Below are 19017 nucleotides of genomic sequence, written 5' to 3' on the forward strand. Positions count from 1 at the left end.
GAGGATGGAGGAGGGATTCAAGCACTGCTGGCTGCTTGCTGTGTGCTGAAAAACCAGGCGACTCGCCTCCCACCCAGTGTCATTTGCTTTTGGTTTGAGCTTATGTTCAAGACAGCTTCGTCAAGCCCAAAATGGTGGTTAATTTTACAAATATTTATAGAAAGTGTGTCGTTTTTTCTGCCGAGCATATTTTGTTCGTCATGCAACTTGCCCAGCGAACTATCGGAGTGTTGCTCATTGTGCACGAAGTACCGGAGTGTGGAATCCTTAGAACGTTCGTCGTCGGGTTCTCGTCTACATGCGCCGATTCGTGACGGTATGGCAATGGAGATGCTGTGCATGGATACCAGCTTGTACGTGAAATAACTTGGGACCCTTTCCAGTTGCATTGGCAATAAAGTAGAAATCTACGTGCTTTACCTTGATAAGCATGCTGCATCAAGCAATAAGCCTTGTTACAAGAATCTCGGCACTGCCGAGGCTGTCGGCAGATACATCCGCTACCCCCATATACAGAGCTAACCATTTTTATAAAGAAGACAACTTCAACATATATTGGCGCGGACTGTATCGTCATTGTGGTTCTTGTGTGCAGCAACTCATTTGAGTCAGGCCCTTGAGCCAACCTTGTTGATCGCGCGTTATTACTAGGATCGTGCGATCAAGATGCATGCAACTTGCGTTGCAAATGGGCTTCGAGCGATGATGGGATATTCGGTCGACTTCACTCCTCGAATTGCCTCGCTAAACAGGATGTCCATGTACATGTAGTCATCCACCAAGGGCAGCATTCACAATATGAAGTTCACACAGGACTAAACAAGTGATGGTGTTTCCTCTAACATTGTCGCTCGACTCGCTCCCGCCTGACGCAGCACGTGCCGAGTCGGCAGGTGGCCCAGCCGACCCTCCGCCACCATCTGTACAGTTTCGTCACCATCATAGCGTCACCATCTGTACATTCAAACCACCGATCGTTGAAGATGTGCACTTCAACTTGCGCATACTAAAATGATGTCGTGCACACCACCTTGTCAGTCTGGGTCAGCGAAGTCACTCACGCAACTTCTTCCAAAGCACCAAGGCCGTCTCCGCCATGTTGACTCGCTTCTCCCGACGTCTGTGTCTTCAATCCGCTATCGCCTCGCGGGCCTTGAGCTCGGCTGCGTCGTCTTCCCCGCTGAAGGTGTTGGTCATCGATGGCTACTCTCCCGAAGGCCGCGCCGATCTTGAAGCTGGAGGCGCTAGCACTGCCGGCAAGTTGTACATCGACCTGCTCAACAAATCGGCGCCTGCTGGTGTGGAAGTCGCGTCGGATGTGGTATACCCCGCGGACAGCGACTTCCAGACCCCTGAATTATCCAAGGTGAGCTGCAAAGCTTTAGTTAGCTAGAGATGCAACAACAATTGACTGCTCTTCCGACGTTGACAGTATCACGCAGTGGCGTGGACGGGCTGCTCACTGACGATCCACGACGCCGAAGATGTGCGTGTTACGAAGCAGATTGACTTTGCCAAGAAAGTCTTCGAGGAAGGTGAGACTCTGTTACTCCTTACGAACTTATGGACATTAGAAAACTAACAAGAAATGCTGTCGCGGTTAACAGGAATTCCGCAGTACGGTAGCTGCTGGGCGGCTCAGATTGCGGTGGCTGCTGCTGGAGGTCACTGTGGGCCGAATCCTCGTGGCCGTGAGATGGGCATTGCTCGCAAGATCGAGTTGTCTCCGGAGGGCCGCGCACACCCGATGTTCGAGGGAAAGCCGTCGGTCTTCGACGCGTTCACGAGTCACAACGACGAAGTGACCCACATGCCTCCTGGAGGACTTAATCTGGGTGGCAATGACTTCACAACAGTGCAGGCTGTGGCAGTACGTCACAAGAAGGGCGACTTTTGGGCTGTGCAGTATCACCCGGAGTACGACCTGCACGAGCTTGCCCGCCTTACGTACTGCCGCCGAGCTAAGCTCGTGGGTTTGGGATTCTTTGCGGATATGAAGAGCGCCGACCAGTACGTCGACGACCTGGAGAACCTGCACACTGACCCGTCCCGCTATGATATTGCATGGCGCCATGGCCTAGACGCCGACGTCATGGACGAGAACATCCGTCACTGTGAGACGCGCAACTTCATCAAGTACCTCGCGCTCCCTTACAAGGCGGCGATTGAAGCCAAGTAAACAGAGTTCGGTAAAGAGATCACAGGTGTCAACAGATAATGAAACCAATAGAAGGTGAGCTTCATGATTTAGTCTGGGGTTACATTTGTCACCATTTCGTTGAGCTAATAGCGATGCGTGGCCAAGACAAACAAGAATAGTCACGTTGGTAAAAGTACACAATGGAAGACAGCGACAGCGCACAAATTGATGCGCAGTCGGTCTCAGTGGCGTCCTGTGGCAGCCCCAGTGAGCCCACACAGCGTGACGCTAGCCTGCTCTTCTCGCTTCAAATTTACGTCGAAGGGGTCACGTTAAACCTGGTATCACCGTTTGTATCATCTTCCAACCCCTTGCTTCTAGCTTTCCAATTGCTTCAGTACGAGATCGTCGTTTTTGACGATGCATTGGCTTGTCCAGAGGCTTCTACTGCGCAGATCGAACCTGTAGAGATGAAACTGTGCCATGGTAAATCTTGTCTCTTCGAAGCGAATCCAGAAGAGCTCCTGTGCGAACTGAAGCGAGATGCTGAAGCGCCACTAACACTGCTACTACTAGCTAAGGAGCATGGCAGGGCCCGACTCCGAGCTTTTGCTGCTGTGCCTTTATCTCTAGACATTGGACTGCTGGATGATGACGAGCTGAGCGGAAGCAGACTGCTCCGTATCTGCGAATGGGCGAGTCACAGCGGTTCATGGGAACTCGGAGATCACCACAATGTAGGCGTGGGCAGTGTGACTGCAGTAGTCACACTGTCGTGTCTGGGAAAAGCACTAGCTCCACACCTGACGCAGGCACTGGGTGTTCAAGTGAATAAGTCACAGCCGCCAAGTCTACTCATGGAGAAGGAGACGACGGCGGAACCGGCGACTACCGAAAATGTAGACGAAAATGAGTTGAACGAGAACCACGCCACAGCGTCGGATACAGCTGAAGACAAAGTCATGAAAGTAGACAAGGAAGTCGAGAAACAGGATTCGAGCGTCCAATGTGATGAAGATATGCTCGTTGAGGATGCGAACGAGTCGAGTATAGTATCGCTGAACTTGCGAAATTCTAGCAACAAATGTGGTGACGCCGGAAAAGGAAAATTGGCAAAGACGAGAACCAAGAATCCTGGCATTGGCGAGCACATATTATACTACAGGAGAAGTTCAGCTCGAAAGGATGCGTCGAGTCCACAGCACATTCATCATAGACTCATTCGAGACCCAAACTCTCAGCGAAACATGCGCGCCGACGTTATTAACGACGAACTGTTATTCCCGCGAGAACTTCCTCCGCCGCTTTTCTTCAAGAAAGGAGCTAAATCGTAGGTCTACCGGCTGTAAGATTGACTCCCCCATAACGAGAACTGATTACCAAGACGCGATCTGAATTAGGATATCCTTGGGGCTGCACGAAAAATCAATCGCAAACTCAGGATGTACTCATTGAGGAAAGACGATGTTCGGCCACGATGATCCTTTGGTGACTCTGGGGATATTGGTGGAGGCGGCTCGGTACTTCGTGTTTGGAATTACCGTTGCCGTGTCTCGATCTGGCAGCAACTGCTGAACAATACAACCAGCGCTTAGAGAATCAAACAGCTAATTGAAAACCTCACATGTTAAATGCACAACCTGAAGAGCTCTCAGGAACCACAAAAGACGAGAAGAGAAGAGTTCATGCGCAATGACAACGTGTTGTGCAGTTGGCGAGATCGCGTCTGGTTACTCGTTATCTACACGATACCTGGATACGCTTACTGCTTACCACCTTTCTTTTTGGCAGCCTTCTGCATCTTAGCAGCCTGCACGTTCACCTTGACTTCGCGAGTGAAAGGCAGGTAAGTGACGCCACCCATGAACGGCACCAGCACCTCCGGGACCTTGACACCATTCTCGTCCTGGAAGTTCTCTAGGATGCAGCAGACCGTACGCGTGGAAGCGCAGAGCGTCGAGTTGAGCATGTGCACGTACTTCTTCTCGCGCTGATTTTCCTTCTTGACGCCACAGCGAATCTCCATGGCACGCGACTGGAAGTCCGTGCAGTTGGAGGCCGACACAAGCTCACGGTACTCCTTGTAGGCAGGGAACCACGCCTCCAGGTCGTACTTCTTGACAGCGGCGTTGTTAAGCTCACCCGACACGATGTTCACCACACGGTAGGGCAGGTTAAGCGACTGGTAGAACTCCTCAGCGTGACGCAGCATCTCCTCGTGCATAGCAGCCGAGCTCTCCGGGTCCGTGATGCAGAACTGCTCCATCTTGTCGAACTGGTGCACGCGGAAGATACCCCACGTGTCCTTGCCGTGCGAGCCGGCCTCCTTACGGAAGCAGGTGGAGAAGCCACCGTAGCGAAGAGGCAGCGAGCTCTCCGTGAGCCACTCGCCCTTGTGATAGCCGCAAATGGGCTGCTCAGACGTAGCAATGAGGTACTTTTCGTCCTCGCCAATGACCTTGTACAGCTGCTCGTCGAAGTCGTCGAGTTGCGCGACAGCGGCCATGCCTTCCTTGTTCATGAAGAAAGGGGGCTTGAGCATCTTGTACTGAGCCTTCATCAAAAAGGCCGTGGCGTAGGCCATGAGCGCCTGTTCAAGCAGGAAACCGTAGCCCGTGAGGAAGTACGCACGGTGACCAGCCACCTGCACGCCGCGCTCGGGCTCGTAGCCGTCGATACGGTGCAGAACCTCGTGGTGGAAGTGCAGTCCATCCTTCTGGAGGGGCGTACCCCACGTCTTAACCACCACGTTGTCGTCCTCGTTGTTTGAGATGGGCACGGTGGGGTCCACGGTGTTGCCGATCTTGGGCAGCTCCTTGTCCACGAGCTCCTTGAGGGCGTCGGCCTCCTTCTTCTTCTCAGGAAGCGAAGCGGCCAGTGCCTTACGCTCATCGCTGAGAGCCTTGAAGTCCTCCTTGGCCTTGCTGAGCTTCTTAATCTCTTGCTGCAGAGCGTTCATCTTCATGCTGATGGTCTCCACCTCGCCCTGCTTCTTACGCCATTGCTCGTCCAGCTCGATCACCTTGTTCACGATGTCCACGTCCAGCGAGCGCTTCTTCTGGTCAGCGCGCACGGCGTCCGGGTCGCCGCCACGCTCAGGGCGCAAACGGTTGATATCAATCGGCATCTTGGGTTACTACTTGGCTGTGGGGTATGTCCACGTATGAGCCCGAATAGGAACCATCGAAGGGAAGATTCGCTAGTACCACCGAATTGGGTTGATTTGTGTAAAATTGGTGACATATGTGGGCGTAACTTTTAGTTAGAAATGCAGTTTCAACACTGAAGATCGGTTTAAACGTCGTAAATTTCATAAAAAGCCGCTTCAATCATCGACATTGGTGTCGTCAATCACAACAGAGTGCCTCGCTGGTGGTGGCGCTCCTGCGTGGTAGTAAATCGGTCCACGACGGTATTCGCGTTTGTTGCGCCCTTCGTGAGAGCGGCCAGATACGAGACCAGCAGCGCGTCGTTGTATTCTTGCGTAAACGCCGCATCGAAGTGCTCAGACTTCATCGCTGGCAGCTGGTTGCAAATGCTCGAGATGTGGCGTAATAGGTTGTGGTCCAGAGGTGCCTCGCCAATCTTCATAGCCTGCAACAAACGCAGTAGCACATCCACCTGCCGGTCCAACATTTTCACAGCGTCTCGGACGTTACCCAAGTAAGGGTGTACTACAGCGATTAAACCAAACAATACGTCAATACAATACCAACGTAGCTGCTGAGGCAGCATTAACCCGAACACGTACACGACGACTTGCTGGCATCACCAATAGGTGCGATCTTCGAGATATGGTCGATTGCGATGCCCTCCGTCTCCGACGTCTCAATTTTAAATGGTGCCTTGACGAAGATCATCTTGGGCACGCCATTGAGCATGTGCAGCTCCGACTCGAATAGCGAGATCGGCAGCTTCTTCTTGGTACTTGGTCCCTTGGATTCTGGGTCCAGGATTATAAACAGCGGACTTTCATTGAACTCCATGACCTGAAGCAAAAAAGCGCAGTTAGTCAACCTACCAACAACCATTCTACCAGCCAATACTTACGACGCGGTGCACCGCCAGATCACTGGGAAGAGCCTTAGCGCCGACTGTGTACCATCCGAGCAGCTCAAAGCCCGGGAAAACCTGCGAAACTGCAAAAAAGCAGTGTCAGTACCAGGCATGCAGTCCTTTCGAAGCTACAAGACACGCACACTGCTGGATGCGCGAGGTGAGGAACTCTTTGTCGATCTGAATCTCTCCACTAACGACGTCGTATTTCATCTCAAACGAGTCGTAGACGTCCACATCCAGACCTTTCTGGATACCAAAGAGCGCGCCGATGACCTGCGGCGCCTCCGTTTGGCTCAGCTGCGAGTTGCACTTCTGCCGCGTTTGGTGGTCCGCAACATTCACGATCACCAGCGGGTGGATCTGGATCTGCCGTTCGCCACCGCCACTTGCGCCTCCATCCTCGCGCTGCACCAGCATCTCCTCGTCCTTCTCCTCGGTGCTCGTCATCTCGGTGTCGTGCATCCTTCTTGGTGATGTTGGTCGATCCTTTGATTGGTGTACCGTTCGGTGGTAGTTGATGTTGCTCACTTCGTTCGGTGGTAGGAGTGGATCTGGATATTCGTCCTGTCGCTACACCTTACGTAGCATTTGTGTACTGCACTTGCAATTGTCGGCGTAACGTTTGCACGCTCTGACTATTCCGGTAACGCTCGAGCTCGTTGAGCAGACAGAAGCTCAAGGAATCTGGGCACGCTGAACCAACTCCCCCCTCCTCCAGTTGTAGCTCGCCAAGGACCGTCACACTTCGGAAGCTTACCACCGCCACCTGCAGTCGTCATGAGCGACCAAGTGTCGGACGATCTGCTCTGGTCCCTGGACGTACGACAAGAACATCATTGAAACATTTCTTTATTTATTCCACTAACTCTCGATATTTGTCCGTTATCTATTTATGCAGAATCTCATCAAGAAAGATGCAGGCGCCGACGTGGAGAACGACGCTGACCTTGTGCGAGCAAGCATTTACACGCAGGACAACTTGCTGGGCTGTTCCATGATCGGCAGCGATATGGTCTTCGGTGTTCGCGAGTCGGTCCGATTGGCGCCTGACAACGATAGCACCATGGGAGGCTACGGTCGACCTACGGGCTTAATGGGCTACGGCATCGACGAAGACGAGCTCGACGACGACGAGACTATCGGCCCCATTGAAGAACGCACTCCCGCGACTTTGAGCGTCACGCAACCCAGCAGTGGCAGCAGCTACGCGAGACAGTCCTCGAGTCAGCGTAGTATCAGTGAAGACACGGACAGGTCTCTCTCCTTCGCGTCCGAGGGCGAACTCAGTGTCGACAGCCTCTCGGCGCCCTCACCGCATCGGAAACGTTCGACGAGACGATTGAGTGATGGAGATCAGAGCACTTATGAGCAACGCATCGAGGCATCGTTGGCTGGGTACATCACCAAGTCACTGAATGTCGAATCGCGGCTGGTTGCAGAGATGCAACCGGATAGACCTTTCACTATGAGCGATCTTGCTCATTTTAACCCACAATTTGGACGCGAGGTTTACCTGGAACGACTAGGACAGAGTCTGCAGGATCAGGAAGGCGGAGCGAAATCGCTGGGATCATATCGTAGATCGACCATGCAGCGGATGTCCACACCAGAAGATATTATCCGACAGGGATGGCTTTCTAAACGAGGTGAAGTGGTCCCGAGCTATCGAAAACGCTGGGTTACGTTGCGTCGGATGCCGCAGGGCCCGATGCTAACATACGCCAAGGACGATGCTGAAGGATCACCAACTAAAGTGATCGATCTAAGCTCAACGTCGCGTTGTGTGGTCGCCACAGGCAAAAACGCAAAGGAGAATGAATTCAAGGTCATGACCTCTGCAGACTCGTCGCGTCGGGAATTTGGTATGGTAGCATCTTCCAGCTACGACATGACGCAGTGGGTGTGTGCGATCCAGAATGCTATCAACTCGGGGAATTGCTCGACATTTGACGGTGCCACCGACTTCCAGCAGCTGTGGCGTGAAGCAGGAATCCAGGGATTCCTAGTTCGCTACGGTGTGCGCAAGTGCAGCTCACGGAATCGACTTCAAACTAGAGTTCTTGAGCTGAACTTTGCAGAGCAAACCCTTACGAATTCGCGGCGAGGAGAGACCCTGACGACATTTCATTTTACGGACATACGTGGTATATCGGCGAGCAGCGTTCGCACCAGAGGCGAGGAGCATGGTATTAGCATCGATTTTCACGGGCGGCATCGATCCTGGCCGATTTTCCTGGACACTGTAGAGGCACGAGATGATTTGTTTGCGATCTTGCAGCGCATCGTTGACAATGTGGTAACTGGCGAGGATCTTGAGAAGCGTTCATCTCGCTTGACACTCAAAACTGGCCATTTGGAGACAAAGAATGCTGGACCCCACGCCACTTTGCGAGGCCGGTTGTTCGTCTGTCTTCACGAGAACTGTATCGTGTTTTACCCAGCAGATGGAGATACCAGTACGCGGCCATGGTATGTTATTGCGCTTAAGGGTCTTCGTCTGTCGGTCCGAGAAGAGAAACGCCTACTTTATATTGGACGTCTAGCACTAGCGTGCCCGTCCACTGCAGAGTGCCGCGCCTGGTACGATGCCATCTCAGCTGCCATGTGTATGCCCTCAGAGATTATTGAGATCGAGCTGAAAGAGCGAGCGAAGATCCGCACTGTGTTCCAGTCATGTGTGTCTCGGCTGCGAAAAATGCTCAAGGCTAAAGTGACACCCGAGCCGAACGGACCGCCGAAGGATCAGAAGACGGTGAACATGATGATCACTAAACTCTGGGAGCTTGTCTTCCCAGGGGAACCGTTCACATCAAATAACGATCCGAAATGGCTCGAGGTTGGCTTCCAAAGAGGAGGTCCGGCATCTGATCTTCGATCCAGCGGGCTGCTTGGCCTTTACTGTCTCATTTTCTTTGCCAGTTATCCATCAAGTGAGTTCCAGCGGATCCTGAAACGCACGCGACATGGTGTGAGTGAAGGCAACATGAAGAACTATCCTCTTGCAATCGCATGCATCAACGTGGCGTCACTTTTGACTGAAACACTCGGTTTGGGCGACGCTGGTACGCACTCGGAAGGCTGTTCACCGAACGCGATGAAGACATACAGCCGTTTGATTGCGCAGAGTGTTTCAAAGTCAAGGTCTTCGAAACCAGCCAAGACTTATTCGTCGTCACGGCCTCTAAGTGCCTACGAGTGCTGGGATGATGTCGTCAACGAGCCAGAGAATCACGTGTTCGAGACTATCTTTTGCCTGCTCTTCCCGGTTATGGACTCACTTTTCGTCGAAATGGGAGCGGTACGTCTGCCCGTGTTCAAGTGAACATTTGCTTGTATTATTCTGATGTCGGATGTTTTAATTGTACTGCAGGGATATATGGAGTTTGGACAAGTGACCGTCGCATTCCGACGCCGTGTGAACGAGATTTTCAACTCGCAGCCCAAGTCGTTGAAGGAGCTACAGAAATTGGCGAGCGAACCTTGCACAGGCACGCTTGCAGTGCCGACGGTGTTGAGTAAGCAGCACAAAATAGGCAAGATTAGTATGGGCAAGAAAGTAGTGAAGGCGGGCGGCATGTAGTGTGACGAAAGAAGTCAACTTTGCCACCGCCCACATAGAGATTGTGAATTTGTTCGGCTTGCACAGCGATAGAAATGCCATGCAATTTGCGCGAAGGTGTCGTGAAGCCATTGAGTCTGAAGATATTGATGTCACGTGAGTCAACCACAGATATGTTTCTGCTACCATACATGGATCTTAAAACGTTATTTCCACCATTTTCTGCTACACGTAGGCTGTTCACTTTCACTTATACGCATTTACGTACACGAACGTCATGTTATACTACCCCACGCTCCACCGGCAGCGCTACTTGATCGTGGAAGTTGCGCCGAAATTGGAGTTCGATGCAAGTGCAAATGTCGACCCCTTCCTCCTCCACGACTGGCACCACCACCTCGACCATGTTGATGATGAAGTGGAGGCGGCTGGCCGCGATGCCCAGCACCACCCTGATGCGCAGCCGTGCGAGCCAGAAACCGTTCCCACGAAAGCTTCATCTCGCGTAAAAGCAGCACAGATTGCTCTTTTGCACGTTCCAACGCCTGCATGAGCATTTGACAGCAATAAAATCAGCACTTTTACATGAAAATTTGCAATACCAATGCGTACCGCCTCGGAAGTGCTGGTAATCTGGATGTAAGCTTCTGGCATCGACTGCTGGGAAATCTCCTTTTTGCCATCACCTCGGCCCTTGCCCCACTTACTCAATGTCTGTGGCCACGGTCCGAAGTAACGCAGCTGAGCGCAGGCAATCGCCTCGATCTTTTTCAAGTGTATGCCGCGCTCGCCCAGCAACTTGCCCGGGAAATTGAACTTGCGTGAAACAAGCGCCTCAGCGTCGACGCTGTCGTACACGTTGACTTTTGCAAACAAGTGACCCGAGGACACAGAGCTCTCAACGCTGTCTCCACTTAGCACTGCATGTTTGAAGCTGTTGGTTTCGCCACTCATGCTGCTGCTGCTTTCGTCTTGCCCCATTTCGTCTTGTTCCAGTGCTGAAAGTCCAAGCTTTTTCATCTGCCGACCTCTTTCTTCCACAGCTTTGCCCTCCTCTTCCATTCCTTGCAATCGTAAGCACTTTCCAATTTGCTCTGGTAGGATGGACAAGATTTAGCACAGGATAAGGAATACGTAACTACCAGGATCTAATATATCGTACCGATACAAAACCCAACGTCGCGGGTGTCAGGAAAGAGCTGCTGACGGATATCTTGTGCTTTCTTGTACGCAGCAATAGCCTCCTCATAGAGTTTCTAGGAGTATAAAATAAATCGATGAGCTTCACGAAATCTTAGAAGAAAAAAAATATCGTACCTGATCTCGATACACGCGGGCAAGATTAATGAAAATTCGAGCGGCGCGAGGGCTAATGTCATTGAAATAGCGATCCGTAATCTGCAGTGCCTCCTTGATGTTTTCCTCTGCTCCACGCCAATCTTTCTGAATATGCGAAAGAAAAATCACGAAATGCCTTAGATAACGTTACGTTCGAAGCTAGTCTAACGCATGACGTACCGCCAGGCGCTTGAAATTGCCCATGTTGTTGAGCGTAGCAGCCGTCTCGAAACTTGCGTTTCCAAGTCTACTCCGACGAATCCGTAATGCTCGTTCATATAAACGTCCAATTTCGGCCCGCTGCGTAGCTAGCTCCTCCTCACTGTAAACAAAAAGCAGCAATCAGCGCCCCCCATTGCTGTTACGGTGTGGTCTCTCTACTTACCTCAGTTGTTGCGTTTCGAGCTGATTGGACAAATACAATGCCAAATTATTCAGCGACTGTGCAACTTGTGGGTGGTTTTCACCAAGTGTTATCTCGCGGATCTTGAGCGATTGACGATACATGCTCGCAATATCGGGTTGTGGCTCTCCCTCAGCGTTTGAACTTGTTGTACTTTTGCCCGGGGCCTCGGCATGGTTCGTAGCACTATCTTGGCTAGCGCTCTTCAGGCTTTCACTGCTGGTATTTGATCTGCTTGGGCTTGGACTGGAGCCAGAGCGGGCACCTCCACCTCTCCGCCCACTATTTTTTCCTCCCCGCATATGCCGGTTTCTTGAATCTCGGGCTTCTTCGCGCTGTGCTGCCGACGGAGACCGACGCTTTCCAGCGGTTGGATAATTCTTGTAAAAGTTGGCCAAATTGTTCAGACTTGTAGCGTATTCCGGGTGATTCTTGCTCAACACTCGGCTTCGCATTTGAAGTGCTCCTTTCAATAAGCGCTCCGCGTGCTGCAGCAGCCAAACATTATGCGCAAGGTATCCCCATCGCGTACTGAGGCAAATACCAAACTGGTTCAGCACTTCCGCTACTTGCGGATGTTCCGACCAACCTAGAACCTCTCGCTGCAATCGTAACGATTCGAGATAATGATACTCAGCCGCCACCCAGTCAGTGACATCGCAACATGCGTAGCCTAAGTCCGTCAATAGCAAAGCTTCCAAAGCGATGAGCTCACGAATACCCACGCAGGTACAACGATCATGTGCCGCAGCTGCAGCAGCGGGCAGTTGCGGCTCCTCAAACGATGGTAACTTGTCCAACAGCGACAGCTCGCGGTCGAACTTTGCCTCTTCCACGTCCCATAGCAGCGTTGCAGGATCGTTTTCTCGGTTACCACACGTACAATTCAACGAGCGCGTCTCTCTTGAAAGCTGCAAACATGAGGATACCACCTGGATACGGCGTCGGGGCTCCACGCGTGCTCGAAAAATGAACCGACAGCGCACGACCAAATTGCTGTACAGAAGCGCGTCGACGATGGAGGAGTTATTAAGCGTCGCTGCTCCTGTGGATCTCCGGCCAAATCCAACACCACTGCTGCTGTTGCTACTATTGCTTGTATTTCCAGCAAAACTTCTGCTGTGACGTTCCATACTTGGTTTGGGTGTGGTGCCATCATCCATGAAAAACGATGGCTCGCTCTTTGACCTCATCGCACTGGCTGAACTTGCAGGGGCTTCGTCAAGCTGGCCACTTACGAGATCTTGTTGGGTACGGCGGTTGCTCTCACGTACTTGTTCAATGCTCTGCTGTGTGAGTTCATGAGCCAACCTCATAGCCGATTCAATATTCGCGCGTTCCTTGTCGAAAAGCGCTAACGTGCCATCAAAACGGTATGCGTGCGATGCCTTGGCAACGATCATACAGTAGTAGCGCACAAAGCGCCGCTTCCACGTGAGAAGCAGCTCTTTTCCCAGCGGGATGCTTGTGGGTGGAGCACCCATTGATGCCGTGACAAAGGACGAAGGAGCAGAGTTGGGACTCGACGTAGATGCTGGATCAGCAAAGCACTCGTCCCCCATTCGACCAGCTTCCTCCTCAGCAAAAAGCTGCACGAGATTGTGCATCCGATACCGATTCGTCTTGGAGTCGAATTCCACGAGTGACCACTGGTGAAGAAGCTCGAGAGCTACACTTGCCGAGGGGACGATTACTTCACGAGCGTTCACCTCTTCGCTACTTTCCAGATCGAGCAAGTCGTAGCTGTCGTTTGTCATGGCTCCGTCGTTGTCGAAACCAAAGCCATCCATGTTCGAAAGTTGAGACCCAAGACTGCGAACAGAGGAAGCGTCATCATCTCGATTGCGACTTCGATTGCTCTTCGCATACGCTTCAGCAGGGAAGTATGTCGTGCTTGAAGCACTTGTTGTCGTACCTCCAGAACCACTTAAAGATGAAGACGTCAGGGAATAACCACTGCCTCCCGCTAACTTTCCAGCAGCATTCTGTTCGGTCAAAACACTTGAAAGGACGGCTTCTGCAGCTTCAATCTCGAAGCTACCCCGAAAGAATCCGAAAGCCATGAAGGCTAACCGCAACGGCTCGTCTAAATGACAAAAGGATGAGCGGATACATCGATCCACACACTCTTTATGGCCCACTTGGTTGAGTTCCCTGATTGTCTCGAACCTGTGTTCATCGCGCTGTGAGATACCATGAGGCAAAATAAAAACAAAGAGTGTGAGTAATTGCGCAAATATCAGGTGGAGACAACCACATCTTCTTTACCTCTAAGTACTCGATCATCCGCTCAGGAGTAACAGTCATTCGCGCATTAGCAAGCGCACGGCCCACAACGCGGATAGCAAGTGGGAGGCATCCACAAATCCTTGCCAAGCGCTCAGCTAGGCTTGTTGAACAACCAGGGGCAACAAGACATAGCAACTCCGTCTGTAGCATAATTAAACATGCGAAACCATCGAGTTAGTCAACATGAAAACAATAATAAGCCAGCGTTCAGTATCTTACCGCCGTATGCAGCGGGAGCTCCGAGATTGAAAGTGAGTAAGGGGTAACGCTGGGAATATGCATGTTGCGACGCGAGGCAAGAAGCAATTTCAAGTTTGGGGCAACGGAAATAAGCTGGTGGAGCAGTTCTTCACCCTTGTTTTCATCTTCGTCCAGCAGTTCCTCGACCTTGTCCAGCACGAGCAAGCAGTTCTTGGTCCTACATGCACAAAACAACAGGAAGAGATTAATACCAACATCGCCTTGAAGTGCTCGAATACGTCGTGCGTGGCTCACCCCAACTCTGCGAATACTTCTTCGTCTGTGTCCGCTGCGGGCATACCAATGCTCTGTGCGATGGCATAACGCACAGTTGAGAGCTTCTGGCCTTCCAAATCCACGTAAAATACTCCATCAGGAAACATTCGACGACTATGCACAAAGTGTGCGACCGAAATAATGAGAGAGCTCTTTCCGATGCCTGGCGCACCCAAGCACGCTGTCACGGCATTCTCGCGTAGAGATTTAACCATAAGATAAGTTTCAGTATTGCGGCCGATAAACTGGCCATGCATCGACGGAATGTTAGATGGATAACGTGGTGTGTAGTCGCGCAGTTTTCCATTCGGGATATCACCAAACAGCACAACGTCGTGTGGAGCCGTACCCAGCAGTAAGAATTTACTGGATTCGTCGTGCGGGAATGCTAACACGTGACCCTTGCAACAGCATTGAGTTGCGCTGTGTTGCGAATGCCGCGATCCATCACGCATCCACGTGCACGTCGGCTCGTGGAGATGTCTGTACAGCAATCGCAACATAAAAACAATTTAGTATTGGGTACATAAGCCTACAGACACTAAAATGAACTCACGCGCAACAGCATGCAGCTCTCTTCTGAGTAGGTAGCGCACGTACAGCACCTTTCGCGATCTCGAATGCCGTCGATACTGTATGTCCGTGAAATAATGATAAATAAAAATGTTTTGCAAACATGGTAGCCGACGCATCGACCACAAGTGAGTCGGAATGCACCGCTACGACGTGTGGAATCCCAGCGTTCAAGAACACTGACGCGACCTTCTGACTATGGCACGCGTTGACGAACACAAGCTGCACGTTGCCATCCAACGGTTTCGGTCCTGTAATGCCAGAGTCGACCGTCTTCATCTCCACCGGCGCCGCTCCTGGCACTTGCTGCTGTCTTCTATCACCCGAGAACATCAACTGTCGCAGTGCATCGGGCGTGATTAAATGCGTGCAACCTACTCCATCTTCGAAGCAAAGAGCCGCTCGCTGACCCAGTCCGTGACCCGAGAAGTGCAGTACTGTGCACTTCCAGGCCGTCATGAGGCTGCGCAGGATATCCGCAGTGGCGATGTCGAACCGCACGTGGATGGCCTTATGTTGCACGTCCGTAAGCAGCGAGTTGCTGATCTCCCTGCGCTCCGCCTCCAGATCCAGTTTCTCCATAGGATAAATGCGATGGCGGCTGTCCTTGATCACGAGCGGCGCCGCGTGAAGCACCACGAGGTCCAGCGCGTAATCGTCGCGAGGCAACCAGGCTTGATTAAGTTGCTGCGAAGTTGTCATCGTTGAAGTTGTCGTGGCCGAAATTGAAGTCGGCGATGGTGCAGACTCGCCTGCGGATGAAGATGCAATCAGCGCCTCGATGGCTTGCGAGATCCGCACTCGGTCCCCGAAGGCCGCGATGCCTAAATCGTCACGAAGCGCGTTGCGAGTGAGTTCTGGCAGGATGGCGCCCGATATCTTGTTGGCGGCGAAGAGCTCCACGTGCTCTTGAAAGCCCTGCGCACACAGCCATTGCCCCACGTCGGCGCAGGACCAAGAGCTCCATGGCAGTGCGGGCGCGGCGCCCTCCATTTGGAATTGAAGTGAGATAGTCACTAGCTCATGAAATGTACCTATATGTCGAATAAGTAAAATGTACGGTAAAGATCGCATTATTAGCATCAGAACTGATGATGATGTCTCAGGTCTGATCCCGATAGTAGCACTTGGTCCATTCGTTGGAAATGTCTTCCGCAGGGGGCAAGAAGCGGCCGCGTGCCGACCTGCTGTCGTCGCTGGACGCGGCTTTTGCATCTACCGCACAGCCTGCAGTATCCAAGTACACTGCTCAAGCAACAGCACAATCGGCGCCCAAAGGAAGCAAGCAGCAGGCCTACCAGCACTCGAAGCTCAAGCGCAAGGACAAAAAGCGCGACAAGGGTGGCAATGGTCGAGGAGACGACAAGGAGACAGACAAACAGTCGGGGGAGAAGGACGTGGAGGAGAAGAAGGAAGTGAAAGTTGATCCGATGTATGAGAAGATGGATACAGAACTACTGGCAGTTGGGTTGAAGAACTGCTCTCTTGTAAGTCACTCAAGTTGTGAATTATTTGGTGCAATACTGACGTTTTTATTGCAGCAACCACAGGTAAAAACGTTGACGAAACCGCGTGCATTACACGAGACTCTCAAGAACTACCTGGAATCGGTGACCCAAGGCACCAGGGCAGGTTCAAATGCCGTTGACAGTCTCAAAAACAAGGTGTTATCGTTGGACAACCCCTTCAAGACTTCTGCGACAGAGACGGCGGAAAAAACGATTGCGGCAGCTAGCAGAAGCCAGACGGCCAAGTTGCTAAGTGCACGCCAGCGTAGAAAGCTCGGACTGCATATGCTTGGTGGAGAAATGAAGTACAGCGATGCCGAGCAACTCAATGATATTTGGACGCGGTATGTCAGTCAAGTGATCGAGAGCGAACTCAGTGAAGTACAGTCAGTTACTGAAGAGGTGCAGCGCACGCGCAATTCAAAGCTGCAGGCCAAGCTTAAATACCTGGATCTGTCTGGATGCCGGATTGAAGGTGGGTCGGTGGATCAAGCATCTGCTGGAGTAGACGATACTAATTTTTTTGCTATCTTGCCCGTGTCCTGTGCAGTGATTCAATCACAAAATCCGCTTAACGTTGGCATCCATGGCATCATCGTCGCGGAGAGCATGCAAACTGTGCAGATATGCCGTCCTGCTACGTCAAACAGCGACAGCACCAATAGCTCTATTTGCTGTACGTGTTCACACACAACTTGTTTTCGTGTGATTTTTCTTACTGTGAAATAATGTCCATAATGTCTACAGCACTGGTGAAATCGGAATCTCATTTCAAGGTTCATCTTAACCCGACGCGGAGCTTAGTTCTCGATGGTTCCTGGTTCGCAGTGCGAGCACAATAACCTGAAATGAGAAATAGATTTGGTACGTTTCGAAGAGTATAAAAAACAAATGTGAAAAAAAACGTTTTTTTTAGTCAGAGGATTTCGTGGTTATGCGTTTTTAAAACCAATAGAAAATCTGATATTGAAGATTCATTATGCACAAGAGTTCTGGCACCAGCATCATGACTCATGCACAATGTTGAGCAAAATGACCGGGTTTTAGACCCAATAAAAATAGTTTAAACGTTTTTATCAGTTTGATTTGCGATTATACGTAGATGACCAATCCATAGAAATGAGTGAGTCGATTAGAAAACTTGTACACTATGTAAGAAAAACGTTACTAAACCATGCTGTAAAAATCGATTTTGAATGTTTAATAATAATGTCTGTTAAAACAAACCGTTCTTGACATGTTAGAAACGTAAATAATGCCTGTGTTTGTGATAAGAAGCAGATCACAGGTCGAAATCGTGGCTTGATTGGTCAACTCAGCAAAACAAATCTGATTCAAAGTTACTGATTATTCTTCTTCTTTCGATACTTACAAGTGCGATTATAGTATCGCGGTACAACTTTGCAAGCATCGTCTCGAAGATGGTACAGAAGCCTTATCTGCTGTTTGAAGGTCAAGATCATAGATTTTCGTGACCCCTGCTGGAAACACGGAGGACTCCTCAGCAACCTTCTGAATGAGTTCCATGACTACTCGAACACGCGAGCGCCGCATATGATGTTGCGGCTTGATATTGTGCTTCTTACTGAGCAGTCTATATGGGCGAATTCCAGTGTCTTTGTGCCGAAATACCACAAATTGAGCATAAGCTTTACACTAGCCCTAGCGGGAAATTCAAATACAATCGGAACAGAATGACCGATTTGACCATTGCTCCAATTCCACGATCTCCACACAGGAACCTGCACCGTGTTAGTAATTGAGGGAACAGTGATTTCGTTATTATGCTGGACTTCACTAAAAGTGTGACGAAACTCTGACGCAAGGTCGGCTCGCAGACTGTCAATCCTCATGTCAATATCGCGCAAATATACCGGAGCCACACCGTTAACCACAAAATGCTGTCGCATTTCATTTACTACCTTCGCCGCTACTTCGTTTGGGAGTGAATTTGTCATAGTTGTTTTTAGTTTTTCCATTTCTGCGCAGACTTCAGATAGTTGCTCTTGTAGCTCACTTATTTTCTTAGCAACCGCTAGATGTGGCGGTAATCCGATTGCCTTCATGCCAATAACAGGTGATTCACCAATCGCCAAGCCAGTTGCTGTAACGGGACTGAAGTACCGTTACTGTAGCGTACACTGGAAGGATCGAGGAAGCAGGCAAATATGACTCTGAGATTGATAGTTAGCGACGCGGTCTCGACACGAGAGACCGCGCCAGCCATTTAGTCGGTTCTACGTGTTGATTGGCTACCGTGGTGGACACGGTAGCTGTTGTATGACAACGGCCCGTCACACCATCCCCCGCTTCAGATGGAGAACACGCCACACTTGGCGTTTGGAGCCGAGATGGCAGAAGCTGGCGAAGAAGCGACGACGATGGGTGTCCGCACTGTCGCGAGCTTGGTGTCGCGCGACCGGATCGTGAAGAGTGGAGGCGGTGCCTGTGACTGAAGTGGAGAGGGACGTGATCGGACGTTATCAGCGAGCCTTGGACGAGGCTAGGCGCGCCGGACGGGCGCGTCCTCAGCGCGATCCGTCACCGGTGCGAGGTCCGCCTCGTACGCCGCCACGCAGTCCGGAACATCAGCGAGGAGGACGTCACGAGGCTCCCAGCTATCCGGCATGGG

At 51.3% G+C, this 19017-nt stretch overlaps 8 protein-coding genes across 29 annotated transcripts; 4 read left to right on the forward strand and 4 right to left on the reverse strand.

Annotated features, from left to right (window-relative positions):
* The first annotated feature begins 1048 nt into the window (after nucleotides 1-1048).
* PPTG_14747 lies at nucleotides 1049-2272 on the forward strand. 2 transcript variants are annotated; one of them, XM_008911264.1, is made up of 3 exons: nucleotides 1049-1366; nucleotides 1433-1535; nucleotides 1608-2272. In XM_008911264.1, the coding sequence occupies exons 1-3, from the start codon at nucleotides 1097-1099 to the stop codon at nucleotides 2177-2179; spliced, it is 945 nt and encodes a 314-aa protein (XP_008909512.1). In that variant the 5' UTR covers nucleotides 1049-1096; the 3' UTR covers nucleotides 2180-2272. The 2 variants fall into 2 exon arrangements, with proteins under 2 accessions (XP_008909512.1, XP_008909513.1); XM_008911265.1 differs by having other exon boundaries at nucleotides 1049-1535.
* A 68-nt stretch (nucleotides 2273-2340) lies between these two features.
* PPTG_14748 (hypothetical protein) lies at nucleotides 2341-3474 on the forward strand (the record flags this gene model as incomplete). Its single annotated transcript, XM_008911266.1, has 1 exon — nucleotides 2341-3474. One exon carries the CDS (start codon nucleotides 2341-2343, stop codon nucleotides 3472-3474), a length of 1134 nt encoding a protein of 377 aa, XP_008909514.1.
* Nucleotides 2980-5347, reverse strand: PPTG_14749 (serine-tRNA ligase). Its single transcript, XM_008911267.1, has one exon. It carries the CDS (start codon nucleotides 5265-5267, stop codon nucleotides 3903-3905), a length of 1365 nt encoding a protein of 454 aa, XP_008909515.1. The 5' UTR covers nucleotides 5268-5347; the 3' UTR covers nucleotides 2980-3902.
* PPTG_14750 (hypothetical protein) lies at nucleotides 5346-6697 on the reverse strand. The gene is made up of 4 exons (XM_008911268.1): nucleotides 6340-6697; nucleotides 6191-6279; nucleotides 5892-6129; nucleotides 5346-5814 (listed from the first exon to the last, which is right to left on the reverse strand). Exons 1-4 carry the CDS (start codon nucleotides 6659-6661, stop codon nucleotides 5492-5494), a joined length of 972 nt encoding a protein of 323 aa, XP_008909516.1. The 5' UTR covers nucleotides 6662-6697; the 3' UTR covers nucleotides 5346-5491.
* Nucleotides 6698-6799: 102 nt separating this feature from the next.
* On the forward strand, nucleotides 6800-10337 carry PPTG_14751 (hypothetical protein). Of its 4 annotated transcripts, XM_008911270.1 has the most exons (4): nucleotides 6802-7018; nucleotides 7098-9497; nucleotides 9570-9914; nucleotides 9994-10049. In XM_008911270.1, the coding sequence occupies exons 1-3, from the start codon at nucleotides 6977-6979 to the stop codon at nucleotides 9777-9779; spliced, it is 2652 nt and encodes an 883-aa protein (XP_008909518.1). In that variant the 5' UTR covers nucleotides 6802-6976; the 3' UTR covers nucleotides 9780-9914; nucleotides 9994-10049. The 4 variants fall into 4 exon arrangements, with proteins under 4 accessions (XP_008909517.1, XP_008909519.1, XP_008909518.1 ...); XM_008911269.1 differs by having other exon boundaries at nucleotides 6800-7018; nucleotides 9570-10337; XM_008911272.1 differs by having other exon boundaries at nucleotides 7098-9914.
* On the reverse strand, nucleotides 9915-16003 carry PPTG_14752 (hypothetical protein). 15 transcript variants are annotated; one of them, XM_008911273.1, is made up of 10 exons: nucleotides 14861-16003; nucleotides 14284-14787; nucleotides 14008-14206; nucleotides 13768-13929; nucleotides 11482-13682; nucleotides 11277-11418; nucleotides 11076-11201; nucleotides 10921-11014; nucleotides 10371-10852; nucleotides 9915-10303 (listed from the first exon to the last, which is right to left on the reverse strand). In XM_008911273.1, exons 1-10 carry the CDS (start codon nucleotides 15958-15960, stop codon nucleotides 10034-10036), a joined length of 5280 nt encoding a protein of 1759 aa, XP_008909521.1. In that variant the 5' UTR covers nucleotides 15961-16003; the 3' UTR covers nucleotides 9915-10033. The 15 variants fall into 15 exon arrangements, with proteins under 15 accessions (XP_008909521.1, XP_008909522.1, XP_008909524.1 ...); XM_008911274.1 differs by having other exon boundaries at nucleotides 10371-11014; XM_008911276.1 differs by having other exon boundaries at nucleotides 10921-11201.
* Nucleotides 15963-17306, forward strand: PPTG_14753 (hypothetical protein). 4 transcript variants are annotated; one of them, XM_008911290.1, is made up of 4 exons: nucleotides 15963-16364; nucleotides 16419-16860; nucleotides 16936-17061; nucleotides 17133-17306. In XM_008911290.1, exons 1-4 carry the CDS (start codon nucleotides 16023-16025, stop codon nucleotides 17225-17227), a joined length of 1005 nt encoding a protein of 334 aa, XP_008909538.1. In that variant the 5' UTR covers nucleotides 15963-16022; the 3' UTR covers nucleotides 17228-17306. The 4 variants fall into 4 exon arrangements, with proteins under 4 accessions (XP_008909538.1, XP_008909536.1, XP_008909539.1 ...); XM_008911288.1 differs by having other exon boundaries at nucleotides 15963-16860; XM_008911291.1 differs by having other exon boundaries at nucleotides 16936-17306.
* A 1390-nt stretch (nucleotides 17307-18696) lies between these two features.
* Nucleotides 18697-19014, reverse strand: PPTG_23532 (hypothetical protein; the record flags this gene model as incomplete). Its single annotated transcript, XM_008911292.1, has 2 exons — nucleotides 18697-18837; nucleotides 18904-19014. The coding sequence occupies 2 exons, from the start codon at nucleotides 19012-19014 to the stop codon at nucleotides 18697-18699; spliced, it is 252 nt and encodes an 83-aa protein (XP_008909540.1).
* Between the last annotated feature and the right edge of the window lie 3 nt (nucleotides 19015-19017).

The sequence above is a fragment of the Phytophthora parasitica genome (genome assembly GCF_000247585.1).
Source record: "Phytophthora parasitica INRA-310 unplaced genomic scaffold supercont2.41, whole genome shotgun sequence".
Classification (NCBI taxonomy): Eukaryota; Oomycota; class Peronosporomycetes; order Peronosporales; family Peronosporaceae; genus Phytophthora; species Phytophthora nicotianae.

Coding starts and splice junctions, on each gene's coding strand:
- PPTG_14751 (XM_008911269.1), top strand. CDS start 6,977: ATGAGCGACCAAGTGTCGGACGATCTGCTCTGGTCCCTGGAC. Junction 7,019..7,097: donor ATCTGCTCTGGTCCCTGGAC/GTACGACAAGAA, acceptor CTATTTATGCAG/AATCTCATCAAGAAAGATGC. Junction 9,498..9,569: donor TTTTCGTCGAAATGGGAGCG/GTACGTCTGCCC, acceptor ATTGTACTGCAG/GGATATATGGAGTTTGGACA.
- PPTG_14753 (XM_008911288.1), top strand. CDS start 16,023: ATGTCTTCCGCAGGGGGCAAGAAGCGGCCGCGTGCCGACCTGCTGTCG. Junction 16,861..16,935: donor GTCTGGATGCCGGATTGAAG/GTGGGTCGGTGG, acceptor TGTCCTGTGCAG/TGATTCAATCACAAAATCCG. Junction 17,062..17,132: donor CACCAATAGCTCTATTTGCT/GTACGTGTTCAC, acceptor TAATGTCTACAG/CACTGGTGAAATCGGAATCT.
- PPTG_14750 (XM_008911268.1), bottom strand. CDS start 6,661: ATGCACGACACCGAGATGACGAGCACCGAGGAGAAGGACGAGGAGATG. Junction 6,130..6,190: donor ATCTGGCGGTGCACCGCGTC/GTAAGTATTGGC, acceptor TTTTTGCTTCAG/GTCATGGAGTTCAATGAAAG. Junction 5,815..5,891: donor TGATGCCAGCAAGTCGTCGT/GTACGTGTTCGG, acceptor TAATCGCTGTAG/TACACCCTTACTTGGGTAAC.
- PPTG_14752 (XM_008911273.1), bottom strand. CDS start 15,960: ATGCTAATAATGCGATCTTTACCGTACATTTTACTTATTCGACATATA. Junction 14,788..14,860: donor AGAGCTGCATGCTGTTGCGC/GTGAGTTCATTT, acceptor ATTGCTGTACAG/ACATCTCCACGAGCCGACGT. Junction 11,419..11,481: donor CTCGAAACGCAACAACTGAG/GTAAGTAGAGAG, acceptor TTTTGTTTACAG/TGAGGAGGAGCTAGCTACGC.
- PPTG_14747 (XM_008911264.1), top strand. CDS start 1,097: ATGTTGACTCGCTTCTCCCGACGTCTGTGTCTTCAATCCGCTATCGCC. Junction 1,367..1,432: donor AGACCCCTGAATTATCCAAG/GTGAGCTGCAAA, acceptor CGACGTTGACAG/TATCACGCAGTGGCGTGGAC. Junction 1,536..1,607: donor CAAGAAAGTCTTCGAGGAAG/GTGAGACTCTGT, acceptor CGCGGTTAACAG/GAATTCCGCAGTACGGTAGC.
- PPTG_14749 (XM_008911267.1), bottom strand. CDS start 5,267: ATGCCGATTGATATCAACCGTTTGCGCCCTGAGCGTGGCGGCGACCCG.